This window comes from Oryza sativa, chromosome 7 (assembly GCF_034140825.1).
Source record: "Oryza sativa Japonica Group chromosome 7, ASM3414082v1".
Classification (NCBI taxonomy): Eukaryota; Viridiplantae; Streptophyta; class Magnoliopsida; order Poales; family Poaceae; genus Oryza; species Oryza sativa.
This window is the reverse complement of record NC_089041.1, coordinates 28,153,016-28,167,382: the sequence shown is the minus strand read 5'-3', so window position 1 is coordinate 28,167,382 and position 14,367 is coordinate 28,153,016. Positions and strand designations below refer to the sequence as shown.

At 42.7% G+C, this 14,367-nt stretch overlaps 1 protein-coding gene and 2 pseudogenes across 1 annotated transcript; 1 reads left to right on the top strand and 2 right to left on the bottom strand.

Annotated features, from left to right (window-relative positions):
• Positions 1-2,522: 2,522 nt before the first annotated feature.
• Positions 2,523-5,267, bottom strand: LOC107278069 (berberine bridge enzyme-like Cyn d 4; annotated as a pseudogene).
• Positions 5,268-5,880: 613 nt separating this feature from the next.
• On the top strand, positions 5,881-10,067 carry LOC4344187 (pentatricopeptide repeat-containing protein At1g01970). Its single transcript, XM_015791224.3, has 3 exons — positions 5,881-6,161; positions 7,796-8,362; positions 8,854-10,067. The coding sequence occupies exons 2-3, from the start codon at positions 7,916-7,918 to the stop codon at positions 9,727-9,729; spliced, it is 1,323 nt and encodes a 440-aa protein (XP_015646710.1). The 5' UTR covers positions 5,881-6,161; positions 7,796-7,915; the 3' UTR covers positions 9,730-10,067.
• On the bottom strand, positions 9,730-13,629 carry LOC4344186 (nucleolar protein 56-like; annotated as a pseudogene).
• Positions 13,630-14,367: the final 738 nt, after the last annotated feature.

Here is a 14,367-nt window from a genome sequence, read left to right as displayed (position 1 = left end):
GGCCGCCACTGCCCTTTAGCTATAACATATATTTGGATCATTCATACATTTATATATTTCTGAAAGTGGTCCAGGTCATCAAGGTTGTCTAAAGATATCGAAACTAATTCACGGACTAATTCAAAACCAATATTATTTTCTTAAGATCATAGATTTAGACTGTATATATGTGAATTGACGGCAACTATTGAATAAATATGGTCAAATATCTCATGATCTACCGGCCCTTTTTTTTTGGAATCCTTTTTTTTGTGAAAAACTAAAACCATCTCATTATGGTAGTACTCGAGTTGTGAAGTTACTGATGAAAACATTCAAACTGAATTTGGTTGCTGCATTTAGGATGTCATAGGTATTTTCTTTTTTAATCTCTCTCGCTGATTTGGTTTCATTTCATTTAGATGAGTATTGAAAACCTTTCTCTTGTGACAATTTTATTCAGTTATGTATTTCATTCAGCTGATGAATTATCCTTTGATCATAGCCATTATAAATGAAATATAAACTGAATTGCACTATCTGCATGATATAACTTCTACAATTGGATTATGTTTTTCTGATTTTGGCATATATTGTATATGAATTTCATATACTTGGATAACCGTGTTTCTGGTTTTTTTTAGGGCCTTAGGGGGGCATGTTTATGAAATTTACCGTCTGGAAAAAAAATTCTGACATTGCTTATTATATACTCAGATTTTCCAGAAAAATGCTTATGTATTGCCAGCCTTCTAGCACATGAGTTTGGATGCTTGTTATTGACTGACACAATGATAACTTGCAATATTAAATCGGAATACAAACAGTGAGTATAAAAACTTTTGTATGAATGGAACCGTTTATGTTATTAGAGTGAGGTTTACATTTGGTCAATATTATATTCCCTTTTATGTTCATGAAATTCATCTTGTTTCTGTTCAGTGCAGTACTCCCTTATTGATTCCTTCCTCATTTCTGAACAAAAAGGACTCACTAATCTTAGATGGCATCATCTACACTATTGACACATCATCTGCACTATTGACCTCCTTATGTTCATGCGACGGATATTTTTTCAGATCAGTGCAGTACAATTCTACTTTTGATTAGTGATGATAAATAGAAGTTTGATCGTTGAACTGATCAATACAAGATCCTTATTTGTAAGTAGCATCTATTGCACCTAATTTTGTATATGCAGTACATATATATTAGTTAGGATCATGTATATTTTGGTATTGCTGGCAAATATAACTCTCACCTTGGATCACAAATGATTTCAGCTAAACACCACCTATATAAGTTTAACAGATATTTATCTAAACTCAAAACTGAAACAAAAAAATGTGTTTAATGTCTGAAACTTGCAAGGTGCTACTATGATCTCTAAACAAATAAACGGTCTGAGTTTCCTAGCAGCAAATTGATTTGTTCAGAGATTTAGGTGGGGGCACGCCATAATAAATCGTTGAGACTAGGTCATAAAACAAATTAATATGATTTTTTAAAGCAATTTTTCTTTATATTTTTTTACATAAAATACACAGATCGGAAAAGCGTGCGTATAAAAAGAAGTGAGTATAAGTTAGGAAGATGGAGTAAAAAGCACACCCTTAACCCACTAACCTATGTTTTGCATCATTGTACCCCTTGAACTACTAAAATTGGTTTGCTCAAGCATTTATCTTCTTCGTCTCTTTTTATACGAGTCATATTCTATTCGTCTCTTTTTATACGAGTCATATTCTAAAGCTGATATTAGCTGATATTTTGTAGGGCCAGACATAACACCATTATCAAAGCTCTAAAATATTTTTAAAAATTTTCATGACTATTGTTTGAAATTTAAAACCACGATGTTTAAATCATGCTTACTGCTTTGAAATATATGTATACAGTGGTAAAAAAATATGAAAAATACTGAGAGGTAGGTTATGATGTACTATATATCAATCCTACCAAATTTGCTTGCAAAATCCGACGTATATGGTTGTATATCCTTATCTACTTAAAACATTCATAGTGTTTTTGCCGTGCATTGTAGAAAAGTGTGTTTCACACAATTTTTCATCCGACATGTGAATTGTTGGTCCGTTTCCATGTCCCCCGCAAGCGTCAAACTCTTCCGCCCACATGAAATGGAAACAATCACATATAAAAATTTAGTTTCCAATCCGAGCACGACAACATCACGCACCCACTGCCTGTAGCCTCAAGCAGTGACATGTGCCTCTCCTATCACAAAAACCCATGGCGGTCAGTTGTCTTTTGAGCTGATAGAGATTTTTTGCTGGTGGGTCTCACGAATCTGTCTTCAAGTGTATAGAAATCTTGTGACCGCCAACAGTTCATAGAATATACTTTACTCCCTTCGTTTCATATTATTTTTTTTCACTCAACCAGTGTTAGCTATTAATTATTTGGCAAAATTTGCTACAGGACAGGCAAAAAAACGTGTAATTGGCTGAGAGACACCGTGAAAACGTGACACGGCTGATGGACACTACAAAAAACGTGTAATTGGCCGTAGGACACCGGTCGCATTATTTTATTATTTCCGGGTCAAAAGAGGTGATTTCAAAATGACAAGATTGCCCCTGGAGCCATATTCCCCCGCGCCAGGAGCGGCAGACGGCGAGAGATCCTGTGACGGCGGTGATGGCTGCTCTGCCGCCCCTGGGGTTCTTGGACACGTATGGCTCCATCTCATCGTAGAGCCCTCTCATCCAGCCCATGTGCTTCTCCGCCGCCGCCGCCCCGCTCTTCGACCAGAACCCATAGTACTGGATGTTGTAGAGCGCCTGCCGGTGCGGGAACGGTGTCACCGCTGGCACGACGCTAACCATCTCGCCGCCGTAGGGGTCGAGGATGAGCAGCCCGGCACCGTCCTTCAGGAGCCAGCTCCAGGTGGTCTCCCAGACTTGGCTGGGCATGTTCTTGGACGTACGGAGTCGGGCTTGGCCTTCAAATACTTGTCCGGCTTGCTGGTGCCCCGGTCCAGGAGCATCTCCAATGGCTTCCCCATGCCGTAGAACGCAAAGTAGAGCATGGACTGGATCCACATCATCTCAATGCAGTCGCTCGCTGTCACGCTGAGCTCTGGGAAGGTGTCGGCCATGGCGGCGACGAGGCCAAGGCGTGTGCCGACTACCGAGGTACAGGGACTCGAACTGTGCGTTCTGGTTCTGCACTACGACGCGGAGAAGTTCCCGCCGCCGCCGCCTCGGATGGCCTAGAAGAGGTCCTCCCCCATGGCGGCCCTGTCGAGGAGCCTCCCCCTCGGCGTTCACCATGGTGGCATCGATGACGAGGTCGGAGGCGAGGCCGTGCTTCCGCAGCATCAGGCCGAAGCCGCCGCCGCTGAGGAACCTGTCGACACCGACCGTCCCACTCGGGGCGTCGCGCTGCCCGCGCGCCGTTCCTCCGCTCCGCCGCGTGTGTGAGGAAGAAGAAGGATAGGAGAGCAATGTGGGCCCCCACTTATGATTAGCAAATAGTAATCACCCTACTAATTAGGTACAAATTAGTCCATGACGTGTGGGGCCAGGTGTTTAAAAACCTATTAAAAATTAGATTAAACATACACTGTCTATGACATGTGGGACCCACTGGTGTTTAAAGAAGGAAAGAGAAGGGGCAATCTGGGCATTTAGAAAAATATCTCACCTCTTTTGAACTAGAAATAATAAAATAATGTTTAAAGAAGGAAAGAGAAGGGGCAATCTGGGCATTTAGAAAAATATCTCACCTCTTTTGAACCAGAAATAATAAAATAATGTGACCGGTGTCCTATAGCCAATTACACGTTTTTTGTAGTGTCTATCAGCAGTGTCACGTTTTAACGGTGTCTCTCAACTAATTACATGTTTTTTGCGTGTCCTGTGGCAAATTTTGCCTTATTATGTTTGTTTCACGAATTCACCAGTTGCATATATAATAGTTCATTTTCTTAAAAAATAGCTACCATATGTGCCCATGCGTGAAAACCCTATTTTCGCATGTGGTTTGTGCTGCCCATATGGAAAGATACTAAAAAATATTTTTTATAGTGATAAGCGCCGTTATAGAAAAAAAAATATATTTAGACCTAGCAGCCTGCAAGAACAGGTTTTAGCCAAAGGCGAAAATCATTTTTTATAGTGATAAGTGCCCTTGCAGCAAAAAATAAAATCTTTATACCACACTAATAAGTAATGACACCTTCAACTATTGATTATCTCTACGTGAAACCCATATCTCTATCATATGTTCCATCCACGACGTGCCTGAGACCCACCCACTGAGGTTCATGAAAAAAGGCCCCCAAATATCCATCATCTAACTCTCTGCCACCGTACACGGAAAAAAATAACATATGTAATTTGGATTTCCTATCGCAACGCACGAGTATCTTTGCTATTTTTTTTAAAAAAAAAGAGAAATGAGAGAGATGAAAGAAAAAGGTTCACTTGAGGTCCCTTATCTTGTCGTCGAGTTTCAAAATTGTCCCTGAACTAAAATACCAGATATAACATATTCATAATCTTGCAAAACCGGGTCACATTAGGTCCCAAGGCAGTATTGCTCCCCGGTTTTGGTGACTTGGTGGCTGAGTCAGTGTGGGACCCATGTGGGTCCTACATGCCAGCCGATAATCTTCTCCCACCTATCTCCCCTTTCTTCCCGTCTCAACCCAAACCTCTAGGGCAGCCGGCAACAGGTGGGGAGAAGAGTGGCGACTGACGGCTGCGTCATGGACCGACACGGCAAAGAGCGCGAAGTAGGAAGGGCTCCCGACACGTCGTCCCCTCGGGTTACACCACTACATCGTTGCATGTCAGCTCGCCGCGCATCTGCGCCACGTCCGCATCATGGTCGCATGTCAGCGACACCGTCGGGATTGGTGAGAGGATCTCCAAGAGTTGGGAGATGGAGTATGTTGCGACGCCTGAGCATACTCGCGAGCACCACTGACTGCATGAGTGCCCGTGCATGCAAGCGAAGAGGATGCCAGTCGCTGAATCGCGGGAGAGGTGTGTGGTGGCCGGTGACCAGCAGGGAGAAGGGTGGTGGTTGTTGGGTGGCGGTGGTAGGTAGAAGCCCGACGACGGCACCTGGCGATGGGTGGGGAGAAGGCTGGCAGCGAACAATAAGCTTGGCGGTGGCAAGCGTTGGGGAAAAGAGCGCATGCATCGAGGACGATGCGACCGCAACGTGGAGTAGATGGAGTTGACCTTGAAGACGATGCGGTGGAGCTGCGCGTTCGCCTCTGCGGAGGAGAGGCGAAGCTCGGGGACACCTAAACACATCGGCTTTTGAGCCGCTCGATGGGGGCGACTATGAGCTGGGGGATAGGAGCTTGGCCATCGTGACGAGGCGGAAGCCCGGGATAGGAGCTTGGCCAGCGTGATGAGGTGGAAGCCCCAGCCCTCACGCGTGCCGGTGAAGACGACATTGCAGTTGTAGTTGGGACCCGCGCCACACCCCGCACGTGCGCAAGTCCATGACGTGAGCGCTCCCGGTCATTGGGAGCCACGTCAGCTGGTGGCCTCCGCCGTCGAGCTTTTCCCCGCCGACCGACACCCTTCTCCCCACCCATTGGCGAATGCCCTGGAGGTTTGGGTTGAGATGGGAGTAGAGGGGAGTGAGGTGGAAGAAGATTGCTGTTGCTGGTTGGCTTGTGGGGTCCACGTGGGTCCTACACTGACTCAGCCACCACGTCAACAAAACCGAAAAGCAATACTAGCTTGTTAGGATTAAAAGTGATCCGTTTTGCAAGATTAGGGGTTTAGGGTCGTTTTAAACTCAACGACAAGATAAGGGACCTTAGATGAACGTTTTTGGGAGATGAAAAAACTCAAGCCTCATGGGCCTGTGCATATGACCCATACATAGGCAGGCGACACCGCGTGCACGCCCTCCGCCTCCCCAATCCGTCCCGTCTCCTCGCCCGCCGCCCTCGACTCCCGTCTCCTCGCCTGCCGCTGGCGCCGATCTCCATCCTGCTAGCAGAGGCGGCGCCGGCGTCCTCCTCCTGCTCCCGCCGCATTCGCTCACCGGTGAGCATCCTAATCCATCCCATCCGGCCTCGGCCTCGGCCTCGAATTTCGTCTCCTCGCCCGCCGCTTGCGCCGATCCCCATCCTGCGAGCAGAGGTGGCGCCCGGCGTCCTCTTCTAGCTTCCACCGCATCGTCGCTCGCCGGTGAGCATCCCTCCCTACCCACACCTCATCAGGTATTCTGCGTTATCCCTCAAAAAGTTTGGGGGTTCAACCGAAACAGGGTTAGATCTGCCTCTGCCCAGCTCCACCTACTTTCAAGTTGTTAATTTTGATTTCCGTTTTTAGCATATGTAATTTGGTTACTGAATCTCATCCAAACACCCTTAGAACGAAAAATGTAAGCTCACATAATTTGTACTCATCCAAACTCACGTAAATTTCTTAAGAAGAATCTAGACCACAAACTACCCATAGTCACACAAAATATCTTTCTATCAAGGTATATTCTTATAAGTAATTTTTATTCCACAAAATTTTCTAAAGGATATACTGTGACACTTGGCATTAATCTAATTTAACTTTTTTTTCTTTATCAGGTTATAAATTTTCTAAGACATTTGTGCCACTTGGCATGAATCTAATTTAACATTCTTTCTTTATCAGGTTATAAATTGAAACCATTGAACGTACTTGTCTTCCCGTCCCTAAAACATTGTGATATATCTATAATATTTTAATATTTTTAATTTTAAAAATAATTTAGACTAATAATATAGATATTTAAATTAGGTAATTAATAAATTCAAATCAACTATAGTTTAGAATAAAAAAACAAAATGATATATGTCAAGTACAATCTAATAACAATAGAATGTTAGAAACAATATGAATTCAATATTTTTATAAATTTTAAGTATGATTCATACATAAAACTAAAGAAAAATATAGATTTATATATAGGTGAGAACATAATAAAATGTAAGGTAAAATTATTAAAGGAAAAATATTATTAATAAACAATCATGTTGATGTATTTCTAAATATTTTCACGTATTATTTATTAAGTGTCAATGATTGAAATGGATGATTTACCATGTGACAGATTAATTATTAAAATTATATTGTTTTCATCCGTTGCAATGCACGGGCATTTTGCTAGTCTTTAAAAAAAATAAGTTCAGTTGAGGCTAGGTGGTGTTTATTGACACTATCAAAATTAAGTACAGTTTTTATAAGTAAATTTCAGTAGCATTTAGTTTTAGGATTATACTGGCAGTATGTTTGATTTGTTTTCTTTCAATTTTGGCATTCAAATTTATGTTTTTATTTAGGACCGTTTTTGTTCTTGCCATTTTTTCAGTAGGAAAACCAGAAGTATTTTAATCAATACTATCATACTGTATTAAGATTTGGTAATTTCAAGAGCTTTCATTCTTATGAACATCTCCAAAAATTGATGTATGGGTGTGTTTAGTTCTTTGGGTGTAAAGTTTTTAAGTACACGGACACACATTTGAAGTATTAAACGTATACTAATAACAAAAACAAATTACAGATTTCATCTGTAAACTGCGATACGAATTTATTAAGCCTAATTAATCTATCATTAGCAAATGTTTAATGCAGCATCACATTGTCAAATCATGACGTAATTAGGCTCAAAGGATTTGTCTCACAATTTACATGCAAACTGTGCAATTGTTTTTTCCTCACATTTATTGTTCCATGTGTCCGAACATTTGATGTGATGTTTTTGATCAAAAATTTTTAAATCTAAATAAGGCCATAAGGCTTAAAACCAAATACTCCTGAAATTTAACATTGCTAAATTTCAGTGGGGGTTCAAAAGTGGCAGCAATCTCTAAACATTGGATAGAACTTTTCTCCTTCGGCTATAGTGTCACTGTCCTCGCCTTCTCCGGCGAGCTCTCCTCCGCCGTCTCGTCCCTTCTCCGATGATCTCGCTGGCTGTTCCGGCGATATACTCGTTGACCTCCCAGTTTCCCAGTGCCACCACGCACGCCAGGGCGCCTTCCCGATGCGCGTGCGCGTGCGTGCCCGGTCGGCAAGTAGCGGAGCAGCCACTAGCTTCCATGAAGGCCGAGCAGGCGGCGGCGGCGGCGGGAGAGACGCCGAGGTTCAGGTGGGACACGTTCGGGTCAGCGCCGTCGGAGCCTCAGTGGGAGGCGATTCGGGGGCTCTCCCCCAAGCTTCCCAATCGCTGTAGGGCCCTGATGGCGCGCCTCGTGTGCTTGCCTCCTCCTGATCAGGATGGAGATGAGGATGAGGAGACTCTTGGTGCGCTGCTCGTGTTCTGGGTGAAAGCCATGAAGCCCAAGAGGACGGATTGGTTGCTGGTGCTGAAGGAGCTCACGGCTATGGAGAGCCCTCTCCTTGCTGAGGTCAGTATGCATTTCAGAGTCTTGCTGCTAAATCTTGGTAGCAAAATGGGGATCTTGAGCTGGTCTAATGCTTGCTGAAGTAGTGGAACACATAGGGAACAATAGATTTCATGTTTTTTTTAAGTATTTAGGATTCATTATGTTTTATTTCTTGCCATTTGTTTGGTTGGAATGAATCTCTGCTTGCTGCTGTGATTAGTTTAAATGATCATTGCTGACACCAAATTGGCTGAATGACATTCTTGGGGAATGTGATTGGCTCAAATGATCATTGTTTGCACCAAATTGGCTCAAGGACATTATCGAGGAACCCTTTATTAAACATTTCTGAAGTTACTGGATGTTGGGTTAAACATTTCTGAAATTCTGAATTGAACTCTTTGCTGTACATTGGATCTGAATATCTGAACTTCTGAGCTGCATTGGTGGTAATTGGCTTTAAAGCTTGTGTCCTAACAAATTAATTAACAAATAGTGTATATGTTTTGTAGGTGCTCGAGCATGCATTGCTGGAGGATTCTTTTGAGGCAAATGTCCGTGACTACACCAAATTGATCCACATATATGGCAAACAAAAGCTATTGCAGAAAGCTGAGGATGCATTCCATGCCATGAAAAGCAGAGGTTTGCCTTGCGATCAAGTTATGTTGACTGCACTGATGGACATGTACAGTAAAGCCGGAGATCTCACTCGTGCAAAAGAAATTTTCAACGAGATCGGATTGCTTGGCCTACCGATGGATAAGCGTGTATACGGTTCAATGATCATGGCTTACATCAGGGCTGACATGTTAGACAAAGCAGAAGACATGATCAGTGAAATGGGGGATCAGCAGATTGTTGCAGGAAAGGAAGTTTACAAGGCATTGCTGAGAGCCTATTCATACAAAGGCGATTCAGAAGGGGCACAGCGAGTTTTCGATGCCATACAATTCGCAGGGATAGTACCTGACACAAAGCTTTGCGCACTTCTGGTGAATGCTTACTGCCTCGCGGATCGAATCAACGAAGCGATGATAGTAACACGGAATATGAGAAGCGCGAGAATCACACCGTGCAACAAATGCATTGCTTTGATATTGGGGGCTTATGAGAAGGTGAACAGGCTAGAAGGAGCACTGGCATTTTTGACAGAGCTCGAGGAGAACGGCGTTATTATTGGCCAAGAACCTTCTCAGCTGCTTGCAGGATGGCTCAGAAGACTTGGTGTTGTTCAAGAAGTCGAACAGGTACTGAAGGACCTCGCTGTAGACAGGAAGAACACCCTTGAAGTAGACAGGAAGAAGAACCTCGCATCAGACAGGAAGATCAAGAGGAGGAGGAGCAAGAGCAAACGCAGTTTTGCATCATCTCTGCAACGCAAGTGATTAGCTAGCTGCAACACAAACCTGCAACATTCTTGACTGGCAACAAGGACATGTGCTGCCCCATGAGTCAGATTACAATGCAAACTTGTATACATGTTTGGGATTTCACAGGCGATACTACGATAAGATGGTAATTAAGCTATCTGAAAAGAAAAGGCTCCATCCAAGGTGATATGCATCACATGTAACTCTTAGAGGAACCCCTAGGCCCTAACTAGAATTTTGATACCCAGAACAGCAGCAATGTTACAAGGAAGCTCTAACCAGAGCAGCAATGTTATCCTTGACACTTAAGTTGATCATGACTCATTATCAACAATGTTTTGGACTTTTTCTTCTTTCTCTTCTTTCCTTCAGTGGCTGTCCTAGGCTCAACATCTTCTGAAGCCTCCGGCTTCTTCTTTTTCTTCTTCTTGGGAGTTTCATCTTGTTCGAGATTGCCATTGACTGCCATCTCCTGATCCTGTGGCTCCTCTAGCTTGTGCTTCTTTTTCTTCTTATTCTCATTTTCTGGATCAGTCTCTTCTGCAGCAACCTTGGCAGGCTTATCAAGGTCCATTTCTTCACCATCAGCTTCAGCTTTAGACTTCTTTTTCTTATTTTTCTTAGCAGATGTGTCGTTCTTCTCTTTTTCTGAAAGAATTTTTTTGGCCAGCGTGTAAATTAAAAATTAATATGCTTACATGAAATACAAGTTGTACCAATCTGACAGATATGAATGAACAAAGAGCCCTTACCACCACCATCCTCTGAGACGGCATTTGTCATATCATTAATAGCAGCTTTCATCACATCAAGGTTCTTACGCGGTGCAATACCCTTGTCATAGAAGTCTAGTCTCTCCTCAACTTGTTCGCGCAGCTTCTGACCGAAAACTGAGGTATTCAACTCTGGAATCCACAATCAAATGAGAAAAACATAGATCAGATAATAACCATGTGTAAAGCATGCTAACAAAGTTCTCAACTAACCTGAATAACAGTCGATGCGTGAGGCAATGGAACATTTATTTGCCAGGTATCGAGCTATTCTGCCCTTGTTCCTAGTTGACGCACGGCCAATAAAAGATGAGTGGAATATGAGGCCATACTTGGGTGTGTTACCACGAGTTTTCAGAGCTCTGCAGTTAAATGGAGAGAGCAATCGTAAGATTTCACAGATCATAAAGGTAAAAAGATTTGAAATATTTCACTTTAAAAGACTTTGAAAGGAACTGACAATAACCAATGAGGGATTGAAAGAAGATAAGAAGATCATAAGTATTAAGTACCTGAAAAGTGCCTTTTCAGCGCCAAGAATTTGAAGAGTGGAAGCAGCGCACTTCGCAAGATTTGAAAGACTGCCAGCATGAGAGATTAACCGAGCTCCAAGCCTCCAACAATTTCACCAATCAATGATGTCAGATTTGGTGCAATGTCATTCATCTTTGTTACTAGATACTCATAAAGATTTTTTCTGTATTCAGATAGATTCATGACCCTTTGAGCGAACTGTTGGACATTGATCAAATCAACTGGTGAAAGATCCTGGCCTGAAAACACCATGGAGAACATAAGTGAACTGCAAAGAAGCCACTACTGCGACTATTAGGGACATACTCAATTATGGAGCAAATTGTATTATAGTTACCCATGGATGCCTTTGCTGCTTCAACAATTTCTTTTGCCTTGTCCTCATCTCCAATTATATCTGCTAAAGCTGGGATGTCTTTTTCTGCTAAATCAGATTTGTTCACCACAAACTTTGCAATCTTAGAATAAACGTAGTTATCATTCACGATTTTGACCAGCTCAGGAAAATGCCAAGAATACCATTCCCTGCATTGTGGTTAAGCACCAATTTATTACATCGATACCAATATCGCACAGAGTATTTTAAACGTATTGCGTCAACAGAATTGGTAAAAATAAGTTTGTTACCACGCCCATCACAAGCATAACAAAACATGAGATAATGCCATGTGGACGGTTTGATATCTCGATGGCATATAGCTTTACATTTTTTTTTTTTGACTAACTCACCGGGGGGGGAGAGATTCCCCACCTGAATTTATCATTGCATAAAAGAGAGGAAAGAAGAGGCTTGACAAAGAACCAAATTGTAATCACAACTAATACAGATATACATGAGAGTGTTCCAGTCATAAACGTCGCATGCACTTGCAGCATGTTATAGGAATCCTCCACATGGTATACCACTACACCAGAAGTACCCATACTTGAGAATTTAACATTTAGATACATGGAAAAATATTAAATTGCATTAGAACTCACTCGAACATTCAGCAGAGATACAAAGAGGATGAATGTGATCAGAGGAATCGAGCAAATTCAATTTAACCATAAAGGATAAATAGAGAGGCCATGCTGGTGGTCCAGTCTTTCTCAGCTGGACCATGTGAATGTAAAGATGGTATAACTGCATGCCCACGGCATAGCATTTCTAGGAGTAAGATACCAAAATATAACCAAAGACAATCTGGGATACCATGGAGCAAATGAAATCAAGAACAAACAACTAGAATATTTTCAGGACACATCAGCATCAAAACATAATTGAGGTGATTAAATTCCAGTCACAACATCTAAAAATCTAAATAAAAATCACTAAACAATGAACATGTAAATTAAGCAAAAGATGGCAACAAACCTCACTCTCATGGAGAAGGAATTGATATCCTTATCAAGTGTATCCAACAAAAAAATCGCTTGAATTACCATGTTATCCACACGGTTCACATTGAACTTAACCTTTGCCCTGCTATAGCTATGCCCCAGGCCTAGCTGAGCCTTTTCCAAGTCAGTTGGCTGCAATCGAAAACAAAGGAGCAAGTAAACAAACAATAACAGGAAAAAAACCATTTTATGCAAGGAACATATGAAAGCATCAAAGCATTGCAGTCCAACAAACATGGTAGCAATAACAGAGGGTTATAATGCAGAACCTCTCTGTATGGAGTTCCAGGCAAATCACTTCATAGTCTAGTAAAGTTGCATTGGATAACAAAGATGCTATGTCAAGCAGCAAGTAGTAAAATCCTATAGTCAGTAACTCTACAGACCAAATTCACGCAAAATAAAATTTAAGCTAGGAGCATTAGAATTTGTAATTTGATCAGGACTTCAAGTTTTCCGAGTGCAGTATAAGCATCAAAACATCGATCAGCGACACAATACTATTGCAGTAACTGAGATTGCACCAGTGCAGAACTGCAGAAGGCATAGTGCTACCATCCACCCCCACATGGCCACATGCCCCTATTCAGATCAGTTACAATACGATGTCATCAAACATACAGTAGAAACAAGCGCAAATGTGAAATCAACAACCTTGAGTTGATCAATGAAATGATCGAAGTGTAGCCGCACTCCGCGGAGCAGTTCCTGGACGAACTCATTGCACTGGCAGGGGATCCCGGTGGCCTCGGAGATATGGGACCCGACCTTGGGCTCCATGACCCCGACGCTGTACTTAGCCTTCTTCCCCTCCTTCACCTTGGGCAAATTGAGCTCCAGGAAGCTCCTCAGCTCATCAGTCATAATCCCTGCACACGACCACTCAACCATCGCATCACCTATCAATCATTCAGGAGAGCGAGCAGGGGATCGGCGGAGGCGAGAAGGCGCCGTACCTTCGGAGATGGCGTTGCACTGGTTGAGCGCGTCGACGGCGGAGGAGAAGGGGGAGAAGCCGGCGAGCTTGACGGCCTTGCTGAACCGCTGGAGCTCGAGCACGGAGGCGCGGGCGGCGTCCACGCCCTGCCCGATCTCGTCGACGCCGTGGGCGTGGAACAGCGCGTACCCCGACGCCGACTCGAAGAGCAGGTACAGCGCCATCGCCGCCGCAAAGTTCGTCGGCGGCGGCGACCGCGCGACTTCGGAGGTTAGGGTTTTAGGGGAGAGGGAAATGGGATTTCGCGGGGCGCCGTTATTTATGGTGGTTTTGCCTGGCGCCAAGTCAGGGAGTCTCGGTCGTTCGATTTGGATCAATGGTTGCTAGAAATAAAATTACTAGTAAAATTTTGGGTATTCAACTAATTTTATTAGATATATGTGTTTTTCTTTTATTACTAAAAGCTCTTTATTTTGGCCAAAATCCATTGCTATTTGGGCTGTTAAAATCTGAACCGTTCTAATACATTTTTACAGTTTTGGTATTTGTTATTTGTCATACGTCTCTGAGGTAATAATGTCAGTAAGGACAAAGGAAGCAATATGCATAGACAATATCGTTAATTTACTCCATCGATTTGAGTGAATTTTACTTTAAGCCACCTTTTGTCGTATAAGTTTCACTTTTGAACACCCTTAATCCAAGCTTTTTATTTTGGACTAGCTAACTTCACGTTTGTTGCATTTTAAATCACGTCAATTCTCTTATATGGACATGTTTATTCTCTACTATGACAAATGTATGGCACGCTTGTAGGCACATAATTTTGCAAGCGTAACAGAGCCAAACATGCTTGAGGTTGTTGATGTGCTAAAGAAGCGGTCAGAGGTACTTGTAGGGGTTAATATGTGTTTGTGCGTGTGTTTATAGTGGTGAGTGTACAGTTTATATGAGTGCTTGCCTCTATATTGTGCTTCGCAAGCTTGAGCTCGTTGACGACCGTACTCCTAGAAAGGAGCTTGTGCT